Here is a 17634-nt window from a genome sequence, read left to right as displayed (position 1 = left end):
CCTTCCACAAACATTCACTCCGTCCACCACTAATGAATAGTGGCAGCAGTGTGTACCACCTACAAGATGTACTGCAGAAACTCACCAAGCCTCCTTAATGGACACCTTCCAGCCCATGACTACTACCATCTATAAGGACAAAGGCAGCAGACACATGGGAACACCACCACCTGGAAGTTCCCCTCCAAGCCACTCACTATCTTGACTTGGAAATATATAGCCGTTCCTTCCCTGTCGCTGTGTCAAAATCCTGGAACTCCCTCCCTAACAGCACTGTGGGTGTACCTACACCACATGGACTGCAGTGATTCAAGAAGGCAGCTCACCACCAACTTCTCAACGGCAATTAGGGATGGGCAATAAATGCTGGCCTAGCCAGCGATGCCCACATCCCATAATGAATAAAAAAGAGGGCATTGAAATTTCCTTGCTGAATTATGTACAAAGTTGTCTGAGCTGCACACAATCCAGTGGGGTTCTGCACAGTAAGGGATAACTCAGAAAATGTGTTCTATTGTATCATTTCAATAAGAAATAAATGGTACTTACCATGGTGGAATATATTGGAAGTTCTTTATATGGATTCACCAGCAGCAAAATATGTCCAATGTAAGTCTGAAAAAAAGTCAATAGTTCAAAGGCTAACTGGATGAGGAATTTTGTGAAGAGACTTCTTGTCCTGCACAAGAAAATCAGTTAAAATACAGTATCCATTAATGTTAATTAATGCAACATGCACAACAAGAATCTTAGGAATCCATTTAAAAAGCCAGTGACTTAATATTGAATGTGATTTTCTGTCATCTTGGATTGCAATGACGTCACAAACTGAGGCTTTTCTATTTTTTGAACTCATACAACTTCATCCACATGTTCAAGACTTGATCTAATACCCTTTTGAATTTTCAACAATTCCATTATTCACTACTAGTTCATTCTTTCATTGGTTAACCTATTATTGGCTCATATTTTGACAAGATTTGGGGAACTTGAGCACTTCTACAGACTTCTGATCGCTTGTCACAACTTCAATGAAGATTGGGGATGATCTTAGAGAAACAGACCGAATTTTTTTTTAGCTATTTATTGTGTGGAAAATGTGAAGATGTTAGAGGTGTAAATGTGTACAGTAAATGAGGAAACAAGGCTGGCAGAATGTGATTTACAAATTTTATAATGCTATCCTGAGTCTAGCTCCAATGTTAAAATAAAAATCTGTATGTTCATACTTATTAGTCACAAGCTAGGGTAATTCCAGAATCCAGCAGTTTCATTGGCAGGCAACCTTCATCAGAAATGCATCTCAGGTGATCATGGGCATGCTGCCTGTTTATTCATCTGTTTATTAATGATCCTCACTTCTCTTTGGGAACTTGTACTCATGGACGGAATTTTGTTCTCCCTCACTGGAGGCAGGAGGGTAGACCCAGTTAATCTTGTACAGTGGAGACTCCGTCACTTTCCCAACTTCAGTCCGATTCAAACTGGGGTGGGAAGGGTCAAGACAGACTTCTCACTCAGAAATCAAATGAGATCCTTAAGTGCTCACTTAAGGATAACTTAGAGCCTCATCCTGCCATTTCTGTGGTTGTGGACCAAACCAAGCAGATCATTTGGCCCTTGTCTGTGGCAATTTTGCTGGTGTGGGACATTTAACCAGGTAGGAGAGTGCTGGGTGGGGACCCTGCCACATTACCACCTCCACTCAGATTAAGTCCATGGCAGAAAGCCCTGTGGATGGCCTTCCTGCCCCACTACCAATTGAGGCCCTTAAGTGGACCCGCTTAAGGGCCTAATCCTGCCGCCGCTGATATTAACCCAGTGGTGGGCGGGGGCTCGTCATGCATGGAGCACGATAAGCAAACCTGTGGGTCCCTCGTTGAAAGACACTTAATGTCTGACTAAGGTATCTGGCATGAGGAAGGGGGGACCTGCTGAGAGCCACCTCCTGCCCTAGCTGCCAACCTCCTTCCACCATGACCCCCACCCCAAAACCACCCTCTTGCTATTACACCCATGGTCTGGCATCCAGCAATGATCCTAGGCCTCAGGTGGGTGCAGCAGCCAATGCCTCCCTAGTGGTGCTGCCATTCAATAGAGCTGCTGGCTTCTGATTGGCTGGCAGATCTCAGGAGCAAGATATTGGCCCCACACTCGATGGTAGGGTGCTTTAATGTTCCTGTTGCAGTGAGGAGACCCAGCGCCAGGGTACCAGTTAGGCACTTAATTCCATCAGGGCTCCCTGCACCAGGTCTGTGGGAGTGCCACCAATTTTTGTTTCAGAGGTCCACCGCCCAAGTTAAATTCTGCCAACCCACTCTCCTCCTCAGTCCCTGTTATCTGCTCCAAAGACTAATAGGACAGAAGAACAAAATCACTTTGGAATTATTTTCTGCATATCAGACAGGGCAGATACTTGCTGCGTCCAAATCCAAAGTTGGTTGACATTTTAGTATAGACTCCAAAGCTTCCAAAAATTAAAATGTGATTGCAATCATTTATTATTTCACCTGCAAATGCTGACATTTTGTTTTCATAAAAATGTACTATTGTAAACAAATAAAAGTGTGGAATTAAATTTGAACAAAAAAAATGTTCTTGATTCACTCAGCTACAATATCAATTTTTTAATATGACTTCAATTTCTGAAATCTAGGGCTGGATTTTTCTGCAGGCTTTGGGCCCTGTGTTAGGACCAAATGGGGGCCCGAAGGTTGCATTTGCCGTTGAAATACCAGCTCACAATCCTCCGGAACATGGGCTCCCTAAATCACCACATCCGCATTCGTTGTCTTAGAAAGTGGCTAGTGAGGTAGTTGATGCATTGGTTTTAATTTTCCAAAATTCACTACATTCGGGGAAGGTTCCATTAGATTGGAAAATAGCAAATGTAACTCCTTTGATCAAAAAGGGAGGGAGACAGAAAACAGGAAACTATAGGCCAATTAGCTTAACATCTGTCACAGGGAAGAGGTTAGAAGCTATTATTAAAGACATTATAACTTAGATGAATTCAAGGTAGCCAGGCGGAGTCAACATGGCTTTGTGAAAGGGAAATTGTGTTTAAACAATTTATTGGAGTTCTTTGAAGAAGTAACAGGTGCTGTGGATAACGGGGAACCAGTAATTGTACTGTAGTTAGATTTTCAGAAGGCATTTGACACGGTGCCTCATCAAAGGTTATTGTGGAAAATTAAAGCTCATGCTGCAGGGGATAACATATTCGCAGGGAGAGAAGATTGGCTAGAAAACAGGAAACAGAAAGTAGGCATAAATGGTTCATTTTCTGGTTGGCAGGATGTGATGAGTGGTGTGCCACAGGATCAGTGCTGGGGCCTCAACTCTTTACAATTTATATCAGTGATTTGGATGAAGGGACCGATGGTATGGTTGCTAAATTTGCTGATGACACAAAGGTAGGTAGGAAAGTAAGTTGTGACGAGGACCTCAAGAAGGCTACAAAAGGATATAGATGGGATAAGTGAGTGGGCAAAGAACTGGCAAGTGGAGTATAATGTAAGAAATGTGAGGAAGTCCATTTTGGCAGGACGAACAATGAGAGATTGCAGAGCGCTAGGATGCAGAGGGATCTGGGTGTCCTAATGCATGAATCACAAAAAGGCTAGTATGCAGGTACAGCAAGTAATTAGCAAAGCTAATAGAATGTTATCATTTATTGTGAGGGGAATTTAATACAAGTGTAGGGAGGTTATACTTCAATTATACAGGGCATTGGTTAGACCACATCTGGAATACTGTGTACAGTATTGGTCTCCTTATTTAAGGAAAGATGTAAATGCATTAGAAGCAGTTCAGAGAAGGTTTATGAGATTAATACCTGGAATAGGCAGGTTATCTTTTGAGAAAAGGCTGGACAGGCTAGGCTTGTATCTGCTAGAGTTTAGAAGAATAAGCGGTGACTTGATTGAAACATAAAAGACCCTGAGGGGACTTGACAGGGTGAATGTGGAAAGGATGTTTCCTCTTGTGGGAGAATCTAGAACTCAGGGTCACTGTTTTAAAATATGGGGTCGCCCATTAGGGGCGAGATGAGGGAAAAAAAATTCTCTCAGGCGGTTGTGAGGCTTTGGAATTCTCTCCCTTAAAAGGTGAATATCTTTAAGGTAGATAGATCCTTGATAAACAAGGGGGTGAAAGATTATCGGGAGTAGGCAGGAATATGAGGTTAAAATCAGATCAGCCATGATCTTATTGAAAGGCGGAACAGGCTTGCTCCTGATTCATATGTTTGTATGTTCATATTAAGGACAACGAGCAGGCTCCCGATGCTGCCAGCCCAATCAGAGGGCCAGCAGATCTGGAACTTCCGCAGCCCCACCAAGAGAGAAGGGTGCTGCTGAGATATGTTGAGGTTTGTTAAGGTGTCGCATCATGGAGGTGCATTTGGATGTATGGATAGAAATAAAACAGACAGGACAAAAGCAGGTAGGTCCCTCAAAGCGGACGGGAAACCCCTCCTGGCAGAATCAGTTGGGCCACGAATGTGGCCTTTCTTGCCTGTGCCTCAACAATGAAGCCATTAACTCTGATGGCCTCCCGGCCTACCACAAAGAGGATGCTTCCAGTGAACTGATGGCCTCCACATGCAGAGGCGGGCTGCTCCAACACAGGAAGAATGCTATCGAAGCTGCAAAATTGCTCCTAAATGGGGTCTTAAAAATGTTCATTGGCTTCCCGCCTCCATAGAGTGGGCAGACGATCCGTTTCCCAGCCCACCACTGGTAAAGATCCTTGGTGGTTGAATCTGCATCAGGAGCCATCTGGCTCCCCCTTATTTCACCACTTCCCCCACTCTCCACCTCCGATCTCCTACGGCGCTGGGAAAATACAGCCACTAAAGGCAACTGGAAAGAATTTAAATCTCAGCGATTATCTAATAGTTAACATTTTTTGGATTTAATTTTCTCTCTCAATATGTAACATAGGTAATATATGTAATATGCTCAATTTTATTATTCTCTTATTCCCAAAATATGCAGTGTCAATCTTATCAATTTAAGTGTAGTGAGAAAAGTTTAAATTAAATCCAAATTTTTAATTATCTGTTTAATGTTCTGTCACAAAAACAGATGATCACAAAATTGTAGCTTGTGCAAACAAATGTGATTCCCTAAGAAGAAGTAGGTGGTGAGTGTGTGATATGCAACACCACTGGGTTCAGGTGGTGTGGCTCTAGATGACGGTCAGAGTGATGGCTAGGCTGGGTACTGTAGACAAAAATATTGCTTCTTCTTTTGAAGGAGCAGGTTAGAAAGGAACTGATATCAATGACAGGAGAAATGTATAATTTACATTTACCTAAATTCTTCTTTAATAAGTTATTGTTGAATTGAGGTAAGGGTGTTCAAGTACCTCTTTAGTCCTTTTGTTGCAAAGATGCATACCAAAGCAGCACCAATAAAGTTTAAATCCTTATTCTCATCAAAATTAATTTGGGATTGAAATCGCATTTCAAGATACAGATATGAACAGATCTTGAAGCTCCAAGGTAGAATTTACTATGATGCAATACTGGTAACTGCATTCTTTGACACACCAATCAAATCACAAAAAGTTGGATACATTCAGAGACAAAATAGATAGATTTCTTTCAGAAAATAAAATTTGGGACACAGCATATATGAGTCATTTGAGACATAGCACGATAAGTGTAGCATACTTGTAAGGAACAGGTGACTTTGGACATAAGATTTCCAAATCTCTATGCCACTGGAGGTTTACTAGCCTCCCATCTTGGTCTGTTATGGACTAATTGATAAGAGATTAATTGCAATAATTAGTTAACAACTCCATAATTACGAATTATGTACTAGTAGAATGTGTACTAGATGGACGTTTAACTTTTTATTTGCTAACGGCTTCTCTGCTTCTGCAGCACCTGGACATCAAGAGTTGGATATCTATGGTTTGGGGGTATCATATGGCCTAAAGACTGCTGGTGGAACATGCACTAGATTTTCAACAGAGAGATTATAATTAACCGTACAATTCTAATCTGGTAAAGGCTTTAATTTTCTTCACACATTTGTATTATGTTCCATTTTTTGCCTTTCCCTGCCACCAGCACATGTTGTTGAGTTCATTGGCAACATTTGAGTATATGGTTCATGCTCCTTCAGATGGTACATTTGAATATCTTATTGAATGTTCTGGGAAATAAGTGAAAGAACTGGCTCCTGCCTGCTTTTCCGGATTGTCCCAACAGTTTGAATGTAGCTCCCAAAATGTTTTGCTTTATTTTACTTTATTTTATTGAGTGTCAGCTGTGGCCCAATGGGTAGCACTCTCGCTCTTCTGAATAGGACATAGTGGCTTCAAGTCTTGCTCCAGCAACTTGAGCACAAAAATCTAGGCTGGCACTCCCTCAATGCCAAGGGACTTCTGCATTTCTGGAAGTGCCATCCTTTGCAGTAGAGATTGCACCAAGGTCCTCTTTGCTTTCTCAGGGGGACTTAAAAGATCCAATGGCACAATTTTAAGGAAGAGCATGGGGCGTTACCCCTAATGTTCTGGCCAGGGAACCCTTATTAAACATCACCAAAAAATAGATTGTGGTCAGATTATCACACTTTTGGGAGCTAACTGTGTGCAAACTGGTGCCACATTTCCTAAGTTACAACAATGACTACATCTGTCAGAGGGTTGTGCGACTTTGGAATTCTCTGCCTCAGAAGATGGTGGAGGCAGGGTCATTGATATTTTTAAGGCAGAGGTAGATAGATTCTTGTTAGGCAAGGGAATCAAAGATTATCGGGGTTAGATGGGAATGTGGAAATCGAAACACAAGGTCAGCCATGATCTTATTGAAAGGTGGTGCAGGCTCGAGAGGCCGAATGGTCTACTCCTGTTCCTACTTCTTATGTTCTTATGACTACATTTCAAAAGTATTTCATTTTCTGTAAAGTTTCTTTGGGGCATCCTGGGTTTGTGAAAGGCGTTACAGAATTGCAAGTCTTTCTCTATCAACTTCAAATTCCGGATCGCAAAATACATGTTTGTGCATGTGTACTCACATATATCTGATCATTGGTGAATCTCTTTTGAATTTCATAGAGAAGGCTTCTATCTGTCAGTTCACTCAACGTAGACAGGTCATCATTTGGAGCAGGAGGAATCAGCTTCACCTGGAGTTTACAAAGTCGGGAGTGGGTGGGAGAAAGAAATCATAACTTAACTAGAATGAATTCATATAAAAGAACTAATTCATCACTCAGGCACTTACAGCACAGAGAAGTTGTAGATTCTTCAGGAACTCATAAATACTCCTGCTTCACCACTCTTCTCCCAAGTCCTCACTGGCGGGAGCATTTAAAAAAATAATATGGATTGTAGCAGCACCAGCTCAATACTTCTGCACCATCGGGACTCACACTTGCACAAAATCAGAGCTCCGGCTTTGAATCAGATCTAGATCTGCAAACAGGGTTATAGGTGCAGGAAAGGGAAGTGGTGAGAGGGAGAGACAGGGAATGGGAGGGCAAAGGGTGGGTTGGGGAGGCCACAAGTTGGAGGTCAGGGAGAGGGCGAGACCACAACTCATAAGTCGGGGAGGCCACAACCTGGAGGTTGGGGAGTGGGGGGAAGACCATAACTCAGAGGCTTGGGAGGGGGAGAGGCCACAACTCGGAGGGTTGGGGAGGGGGAGGGTCTGCAGCAACTAGGAGGATCAGAGAGCAGGAGTTTCGGGAAGCAGGGTCCATGGTGAGTAGGAGGTGCATTAGGTGGAAAGTTACATTTTTCTTCTATGTTTTCAAACTTATTTTATTTTAAAAGCCATTTCATTTACAATGTGGGAATTTAGCAATGTGAAATATTTCAGCTTAGAGGGTATAATGTTTTAATTTTTTTTCTGATAGGGAAGGTCCTACTGAACCTAACCACAGACTTAACATTGATTCCAATGGGGACCAATCTTTAACTTATAGTCACCTCAATTAAAGTCATGATTTTCAGGGACGCAACCACAACTTTAAGTGACGGCTTAATGTATATGAAATGCTAAAGGTCAACCAACATAGTCCTTCGTGCTTTGAGACATTCGATGAAGGGTGCCCAGCTTGTTTTTACAAACATACAAAATAGGAGCAGAATAGGCCATTCAGCCACTTGAGCCTGCTCCGCCATTCAATAGGATCATGGCTGATCTGTTTGTGTTCCGAATTCCACAGTCCCATCTACCTCCGGTAACCTTTGATTCCCTTGCCTAACAAGAATCTATCTACCTCCGCCTTAAAAATATTCAGTAGCCCCGCCTCTATCGCCATCGGAGGCAGAGAATTCCAAAGTCTCAAAGTGCTCTGAGAGAAAAAAATTCTCTTCAGCTCTGTCCTAAAAGGGAGGCCCCTAATTTTAAAACAGTGCCCCCTAGTTTTGGACTTACCCACAAGAGGAAACATCCTTTCCATATCCACCTTGTCAATACTGTTCAGGCTCTTATATACTTCAATCAAGTCACCCCTCACTCTTCTAAACTCCAGTGCAAACAAACCCAGTCTGTCCATCCTTTCCTCATAAGACAACCTGCTCATTCCAGGTATCAATCTAGTAAACGTCCTCTGAACTGCCTCCAATGCATTTACATCCTTCCTTAAATAAGGAGAGCAAAACTTCACACAATATTCTAGATGTGGGCTCACCAATGCCCTTCATAACTGTATATAACACCCTTTCTTTTATGTTCAATTCCTCTCGTAATAAAGGATAGCATTCCATTAGCCTTCTTAATTACTTGCTGTACCTGCATACTAACTTTTTGTGACTCATGTACTAGAACACCTAGATCTCTCTGCACCTCGGAATTCTGCAGTTGCTCTCCATTTAAGTAATACTTTGCTTTTTTATTCTTCACATTTTCCAACATTATGCTTATCTGCCAGGTTTTTGTTCACTCACTCAACCTATCTATATCTGTATGCAACCTCCTCATGTCCTCTTCACAACATTCCTACCAACCTTTGTGCCAGTTACAAAGTTAGCTACAATGCCTTCACTCATAAATTGTGAAAAGTTGAGACCCAGCAAAGACCCCTGCGGGATTCCACTTGTCACATCTTGCCTATCAGGAGAAAGACCCATTTATGCATACCCTCTGTTTTCTGCCAGCCAGCCAATTGTCTATCCATGCTAAAATGTTATCCCCTACACCATGAGTTTTATTTTCACACTGACCTTTGATGTGACACCTTCTGGAATGCCTTTTGGAAACCCAATTACAGCATAACTACAGGCTCCCCTTTATCCACAGCGCATGTTACTCCTTCCAAGAACTCCAATAAATTGGTTAAACATGATTTCCCTTTTACAAAACCATCCTGAGTCCTCCAGTTTACCTTGAGTTTCTCCAGGTGCCCAACTATAATCTCCTTAATGATCGATTCTAATACCTTCCTCACAACAGACGTCAAGCTAACTGGCCTATAGTTTCCTGTTTTCTGCCTCCCTCCCCTCTTGAATAGAGGGGTTATATTTGCTACTTTCCAATCTGATGGAACCTTTCCAGAATCTAGAGAATTTTGGAAAATTAACACTAACACATCTACTACCTCATTAGGCACCTCTTTTAATACACGAGGATGAAGTCCATCAGGACTCGGAGACTTGAAAGCCCGCAGCTCCATTAGTTTGCTCAATACTGCTTCCCTAGTGATTATAATTTCACCAAGTTCCCTTTTCCCTTCCACCTCCTGATTTACAGATATTACTGGAATGTTTTTTGTATCCTCTTTAGTGAAGGCAGAAGCAAAATGTTTGCTCATTTCATCCACCATATACTTATTATCTATTATTAACTCTCCACTGTCACTCTCTAGAGGACCAACACTCACTTTACTTACTCTCTTCCTGTTTAAATACCTGTATAAACTCTTGCTATCTATTTCTACATTTCTAGCTAGCTTCTTCTCAAACTGTAATCTCTTTCTCCTGATTAACCTGCTGTGGGATTTCCTGTGGCTGTTTTTGCTGCTGTGGGATTTCCTATGGCTGTTTTTGCTGCTATGGGATTTCCTGTGGCTGTTTTTGCTGCTGTGGGATTTCCTGTGGCTGTTTTTGCTGCTATGGGATTTCCTGTGGCTGTTCCTGCTGCTGTGGGATTTCCTGTGGCTGTTTTTGCTGCTATGGGATTTCCTGTGGCTGTTCCTGCTGCTGTGGGATTTCCTGTGGCTGTTCCTGCTGCTGTGGGATTTCCTGTGGCTGTTTTTGCTGCTGTGGGATTTCCTGTGGCTGTTTTTGCTGCTATGGGATTTCCTGTGGCTGTTTTTGCTGCTATGGGATTTCCTGTGGCTGTTTTTGCTGCTGTGGGATTTCCTGTGGCTGTTTTTGCTGCTATGGGATTTCCTGTGGCTGTTCTTGTTGCTGTTTTTCTGTGGCTGTTTTTGCTGCTATGGGATTTCCTATGGCTGTTCCTGCTGCTGTGGGATTTCCTGTGGCTGTTCCTGCTGCTGTTCCTGCTAGGGCCTGGAGCCCTCAAGGTCTGAGGCCTGAAGAATTGGAGGACAGAGAGAGAGAGAGAGAGAGAGGAGGTGCTGCACGACAGGGAGGCCAGGAGGCAAGGGCTTTTTTTTTCATTACATCTGCGGTGGATATCTAGACTTTTGTTTTGTGGGGGCTGTGAAGACTGTGTTGCTCTATAGGGGGAGGAAGAAGACTGCTGAAGGGACTCAGGGAGGAGGGGTGTGTGTGTGTCCATTTAAGATCTTCTGCCAACCCCCCACTTCTTGCCCCGCCTGTTTCCAAGTCCAGGTAGCAGGTGCTGCCTGGTGAACAGGGACAGACCTGACTCCTGTGTGCCAGGCAGTACTGGCTGCCTGGTGAAGACATCGCCCTCCCCCTACGGGAAGCTAGGCCCCCACTACCCTGCTCCAATCCAACCAGCGACACCCGCTCACCCTGCACCCATTACCCTTTCACCTTCTGTGCCTCCCTGTCATTTTTCCCTCTCTCTCTCTCTCCTCCCCTTCCATCTTTATACACCATCAGGAGAGAGAGGGTAATCCTGATTTTCCCCCTCTCCCCCTTTATAAATGCTGTTGCTACCATCGACAGGGCTCGGGGTGGGTGTGGCTCATGCCTCAATGGCTGCTGCGTGGTCACCTGTGGCCGCTGTGCAGGTGGCACTAGCACCAGTGATGGGGCCCACCAAGAAGACCTATGTGGAAGCGGCTGCTCCCACGGCCCCATCACAGGGCCATGGGGGTAAAGAGCCACATACACCCCGAGATGACTGTAGAAACATGTGTGAAGGTTTTGGCCAGGATTGTTGGCCCCTCGGCCATTGTTGCAGCCTTGCGCATGTACGGGAAGGCGGTGTTATTCCTGAGGTCTGAGCGGGCAGTGCACATGGCCCTGGCTAAGTGGCTCACATAGGCGGGACCTATCTGGCGGTGGATCCTCTTGAGGCCACCCTGGAGAGGCTTATCTTATCCAACGTCCCGCCCTTCATTCCCCCTGAGCTACTCCTCCCCCACCTTCACCAGCTGGGGGAAGTCAGGTCTGGGGTGCTGCTGATCCTGCTCAGCCTCAGGAGCCCAGTATCTGACGCGTGTACTCCTTCCAGCACCAGGTCTTTGTTCACCTGGACGGGAGGGGTGCACGGAGGGGCAGTTTGATGTCACTTTTGAGTGAGCTGCCTACCGTGTCTTCTGGTCGCTGGATGGCATGCAGTGCCATGCCTGCAAGGAGGCAGGGCACATCTGAAAGAACTGCCTGCCTCCAAGGTTGCCAATGTCACTCAGGCAGCCGGGGCTGGCACCGCTGCTCCTCCCACGGTCACTACTCCATCTCCGTCCCCGCAAGGGAAGGTGCTGCCAGCAGCCACCGTCATCTCGGCCGCTGGTGAAGTAGGGGGAGAGACCCCACGCTGGAAGAAGGTGCAACGGAAGACCCACCATAAAGAGGCAGCCCCCCAAATGCCTCAAACCCACCCTGACCTCCAAACCCCTAAAGACACCGGCTCGGGGGGGACGAAAATCATCCGACCTCGGAGTCTTGAACGCCCGTGCTCCCGGGCCCGTGTACACCTCAACACCATGTGTTGGGTCCGGCGTCATCCCCGTGCGGGTTCTTGGGTCTGGCAGTGGTGAGGCGCGTGACCCCGCGCCAGTGATCCTATTAAAGAGGGTGGACCTGCCCAAACTCCAGAGAGCGGAGCATCCAGAGGGGCTGGACGAGGCAGCAGGGGCCTCGCAGATGAGGCCTCCCCAGCCCCCAGCCTACCCGGAAGAGACCCCATCCCTCGGAGGGGGAGGACCTCGCGACATGTGAGGTCGGATTTGCCCCCTCCCCCATTGAAAAGGTGGTGGCAACTTCACCCCGTAAGTCCTCGCTCTGCCTTCTGAGGGGAGACCAAACCCCTGTTCCCTTGCTGCAGTCCCCTGAGCCGGGACTCTTGGGGGTCAGTGAGCCCTTGCGGTGGTGCCCCACCCTGACCCACCTTTTGTCCCCAAGATGCCATCTGGCCCACCAGGGGACTGCAGCAGTCCCTTCATGGCCCCGGCCGCTGGGTCATCGGGCGGCGGTGGTGAGGAAGGCCTCCCGACTCCCTCCCAACCTTCAGCGCTGGGCGCCTCCATTCTAGGTGAGCTTTTTCTGGACTCTCCGGGTGACCCGGTGCCTGGGGGGGGGGGCGGAAACGGTGCTCTGACCCACCGCCGCCCTCTGACCCCAATCCCCAAGAGAAGAGCAGAGAGGACCCCTTGGCCCTTGATCCTGGGGGTGGGATCGAGGTGGAGGTGGAGCCGACTGGCAGCTCCGAACCAGCCCCCGTACTCAATGCGGGGAGGGGTTGGAAGCTGGAGGCAACGACCTGGAGGAGGATGGAGTTTCGGCGGTGAGCACCAGGGATGACTTAGAGTCGTTGTTAGGTGAGGTGGTGGATCCCCGGTGCCCCCCACTGATTCTCCCCTCATCTCTTTACGGGAGCTCCAGGATTTTTTTGCCTCGCGATCATCGAAACAGGGTCCAGTTGGCCCTAGACCGGTGGCATTCCTTTCCTCTTGTGTTCTGGTTCACCCGTGAGGTCCTCAAGACCCCTGGGCTGGACTAGAATGCTAAGAGGAGGGTCCGCACGTTTCTTGCTGGGCTCCTGAAGGGGAGGAAGGATTAAAATAGTCATCTCCTTCTTGCACTTTGCATTAGATGATGGTAGCACATACTTCTGACAATGAAGACTACCATACTTAGCCTCAACATCAACAGCAGTAGGGACACACAGCACAGGTTCCAGAACTTCTCGGTCCTCCGGGACGGGAAGTATGCGGTGTGCTTCCTGCAGGAAACCTATACCATTCCGGGAGACAAAGCTACCTGGCCCCTGAAGTGGCGAGAGGGGGTCTACATGAGTCACCTAGCCTCCAATTCTGGCGGGGTGGCTATCTTGTTGGCCCCACATTTTCAGACAGAAATCATGGTGGTCAAGGAGCCAGTGCCAGGCTGGTTGCTGCACCTTACTGTGCACCAAGGGGGTGCGACGCTTCACTGTATGAATGAGTACGCTTCCCTGGACTCGCAGCAACAAGCGAGCTTCTTTGAAGAAGTGCCCACTCATCTCGGCTCCATCGACGCGGGCGACTGCATCGTCCTCAGGGGTGATTTCAACCGTACCCTCGGGGCTAGGGAACGTCACAATGCCCAGCACCACACGCGAGGTGTGAGTAAGCTGCGGGACCTGGTCGGGTCCTTCGACTTGGTAAATGTCTGGTCACAACTCCATCCTAACTCCAGGGTTTTCACTTTTGTGTCACCTGGAGTCGGAGCGTCCAGACTGTTTCCAAGGTGTTTGTGTCCTGCGTTCTGTCGGCTTCTGTGCGGCAGGTGCCGTGCACGGACCACCGTCTGGTATGGGCGGAGCTCACTCCGTTCTGCGCTCGGATGGGGTCCGTGTACTGGCCCTTTAACAACCTGCTGCTGGAGGACAAGCAGTTCCTGCACTCGTTCCGTGGTTTCTGGGCCAGTTGGAGAAGGAAGCGGGGAGGCTTCCCCTCCTTGAGGCTATGGTGGGACGTGGGCAAGACTCACGTCTGAGTCTTCTGTCAGGAGTACACGAGGGGGTCGACAAGGAGGCAGAAATCCAGGGTCGGGGAGTTGGAGGAGGAGGTGCTCGACCCAGAGGCAAGTCTCTGTCAGCCCGATGCGGACTCTGCCCTGTGGCTGGTGTATGAAGAGAAGAAGGGCGCGCTGCGGGACCTGCAACTCATCGGATCCGGTTCCTCCAGGACCTGGACCGTGGCTCCCTCTTCTTCTACTCGCTGGAATAAAAGACACAGGGTCCATCAGCAGCTCATTACGTTGCTGGTCGACGATGGATCCCTTGTCTTGGATCCGGAGGGCATCAGGGCCATTGCCAAAACCTACTACACTGTCCTGTTCTCTCCGGATCCGTCCAGCGAGGATGCTCACAGAGTTTTGTGGGAGGAGCTGCCACAGGTCAGCCCGGAGGGCGCCAGAAAACTTGACTGCCCTATAAGTCTGGGGAAACTGACCAGCACCTTCGACTGCCACACCAGGGGCAAATCCCTGGGGCTGGACAGGCTGACCATGGAGCTCTTCAGGGCATTCTGGAATGTCCTGGGAATCGACTACGCAGTGTTCTGGGGGACTAGTATCGTGAGCGGGGAGATGCCCCTCTCGTGGTACAGGGCTGTGATTGCCCTGCTGCCAAAGAAGGGGGATCTCCGTCACCTTAAGAACTGGCACCTGGTCTCCCTCCTCAGCATGGATTACAAGATCTTTGCCAGGACAATGTCTTCTCGCCTTGGCACCGTGCTGGACCACATGATCCACCCTGACCAGTCCTACATGGTTCCGGGCCGTACCATCTTCGATAACATCTATCTGGTCCGGGATGTCATCCACATTTCCCAGAGGACTGGTCTGTCGAGCGTCTTCCTGTCTCTTGACCAGGAGAAGACGTGGGTGGATCACAAATATTTATTCAGGACTCTGCGAGCATTCGGGTTCAGGGCATATTTTGTCGCCCGGATCTAACTTCTGTACGCTGCCGCAGAGTGTCTAGTTAAGGTTAATGGGTCCCTAACGGCGCCCCTTCGCTTTGTGGGAGGAGTGCGTCAGGGCTGCCCCCTGTCTGGCCAATTGTATTATATCTGCGTGGAGCCTTTCCTGCGCCTCTTGTGGAGGAGGTTGTCAGGATTGGTTCTGCGTGGGCCAGGCATCGGGGTGGTCCTCTTGGCTTACGCCGATGACCTGTTCCTCATGTTCACCAATCCAGCTGACCTACGGAGGATGCGCGAGTGCCAGGAGGTCTACTCTGCCGCGTCCTCTGCCAGGATCAACTGGAACAAGTGTTCTGGACTCCTGGTCGGCCCGTGGCAGATGGATCCCCTATCCAAGGAAATCAGGCCTTTCACCTGGAGCAGGACCAGCCGCCTCTACCTGGAGGTCCACCTCTGTCCTGCTGAGGAATCCTGGCCGGCGAACTGGCCGGAGCTGGAGGCCAAGGTCACCACTTGCCTGTGGTGCTGGACAGGACTGCTCCGAGTGCTGTCTTACCGGGGTCGAGTTCTGGTCATAAACCAGCTGATTGCCGCCATGTCGTGGTACCGGCTGGTCACAAAAATCCAGAGAATGTTTGTCGACTTCTTCTGGGATAAAAGGCTGCACTGGATCACTGCTGAGGCTCTGAATCTCCTCCTTAGGGAGGGCGGTCAGGGGCTGGTGCGCCTACGCACCCAGGTGGCGACTTTCCGCCTTCAGGCCCCGCAGCAATAACTTTACGTCGAGCCTCCTCCAAGATGGTGTGCCCTGGTGATGTATTTCTTCCACCAGGTGCATGGCCTAAATTATGACGTGCAGCTCCTGTTCATAGAGCTGAGGGGCCTTCGTGGCTCCTTGCAGGCGTTGTCCATCTTTTACCAGGACCTAATCAAAGTCTGGAACATGGTCGCCTCGCGACGCAGCTCTCCGCTGTCAGGAGTAGCAGCTATTGTTAGCGAGCCGCTGCTCAGGAATCCGCACCTCTGCCCTTTTCAGTGGCTGGTGGAGAGGAGGGCTGTGGCTGCCAGAGTGACCAGGATCGGGGATGTGCTGGGTGGTGGAGGAGTGGGCTGAGTGCTACCACAGGAGTTGGAGCATCGTGCGTCGGTGGACGTTCGGCTCACAGCCAATGCCATTCGAGACCTTACGACGGTCGTGCTTGGCCCCGACGTCATACTGGGGCTAGAGGTAGCACAGGTGTGCGATGGTCTTCAGTCCGAGCGAGGCCCCGTTTGGACAGAATTCCACTTTGGCCCCAAGCCCTGAATCCTTTCTCCGGAGCCAGTGCCCCGCAACCTGAGTCACCTCGCGGAAATGCCCTCCATGCCGTTTAGCCCAGTGCAGAGGGGTTTCCTGGATGGGCGGCTGCTGCACACCCTTCACTTACTTGCCTTCGCCCACTGCCCAGACATGCCCTAGTGTGCCTCGTTGGCAACCAGCGGTGGAGGTCCCCAGTGGGGGGCCCTCTACGGAGGTGTCCTCTCACTTTCCATTGGGAACCTGGGGTAGTGCTTGCAGCAGTACCATACAATGGTAGGTTGTGTTGGCTCATGGATTCCCAAGATACCTGCGTCTTTTGCGGCCTTGTGGAGTCCGTGGACCATGTCTTTATAGGGTGTTGTAGGCTGCTCTCCATTTTCAGTTATTTAAAAAATCTTTTACTGTTGTTTCGTTTGCACTTCAGTCCCACGCTCCTGATCTACAGGCACCCGGTGCAGAGGGGGGCCGGGAGGGAGGAGGACCTCCTCGTGAACCTGCTCTTGGGCCTGGCCAGGTTGGCCATTAACAGGTCCAGGTGATCGTGGGGATTGTCTGACCGGACTGTCTGCCCCTGTTACGGGGCTACATTCGCGGCTGGGTGTCCCTGGAGAGGGAGGACGTGGTGTCTGTCGGCACTGCCGAGGCCTTCCGTGCCCGGTGGTCACCGTGGGGACTTATTGACCCTCTTAATCACATTTTGGTTTAATGTTTGCAAGTTTCCTTTAAATTTTGTCTTTGTTTTTGCAGTTTCCCTTTAAAGGGTTGCCTTTTACTTTGTCCCTAATTTTGTTAATTTAGTTTACTTGGTTGACTCAAAAGAGTTACTTTTACCTAACTTTCCTAAACCTGCTGCTACAACTTGGTGCTCCCTGGACCTCCACAGCAGAAGTGGAGGCATCTGCTGACTGTAAGGCCATGTCTGTGATGACTTGGGCAGGCGTCCTCTGGACGGCCGAGACTTGGAGGGCCCCGGCCTGCTTTCGGGCTCCTGCTGTGTGGCAGTGGTACCCTCCTCGGCCTGTTAAGCTGGAAAAAAAAGGACACATCACTCACAGCATGATTGTCTGATGGATGTTGCACTGTTGGATCCTCATATAGTAGAGCAGTATCAACCTCACCGTCAGCACAGGACAGGTCTCGGTCATCGCTCTGTTTTCTGTCAGAATTTTGATTTCTGGCACTCCTCTGGAAAAGGTGCTGCGACCTTTCCCTCCTGTTGTGAGCCAGTTTGTCCTGCATGGATAGAGATGGGCAGACTGCATCAGGACGCCTGCCGGGCCAGGTGATAAGTATGTCTGGCCTGTGTGGGTGGTGAGTGGTCCCATGGATGGGATGAGGACAATGACGGTGTGTGTGAAAGAGTGA

General features: G+C 48.6%; 1 protein-coding gene across 1 annotated transcript in view; it reads right to left on the bottom strand.

Annotated features, from left to right (window-relative positions):
* myo16 (myosin XVI) overlaps positions 1-17634 on the bottom strand; it is a 654305-nt gene that overhangs the window by 356028 nt on the left and 280643 nt on the right. Inside the window, exons 10-11 of the mRNA XM_078544837.1 lie at positions 7035-7145; positions 550-615 (exon numbers count right to left, since the gene is read on the bottom strand). Of these exons, the coding sequence (XP_078400963.1) occupies positions 550-615; positions 7035-7145 (177 nt within the window). The remainder of the gene's footprint in view (positions 1-549; positions 616-7034; positions 7146-17634) is intronic.

The sequence above is a fragment of the Cetorhinus maximus genome, chromosome 7 (assembly GCF_964194155.1).
Source record: "Cetorhinus maximus chromosome 7, sCetMax3.hap1.1, whole genome shotgun sequence".
Taxonomy (NCBI): Eukaryota; Metazoa; Chordata; class Chondrichthyes; order Lamniformes; family Cetorhinidae; genus Cetorhinus; species Cetorhinus maximus.
The sequence above is the reverse complement of the archived record's forward strand: the minus strand, read 5'-3'. Positions and strand labels throughout refer to the sequence as shown.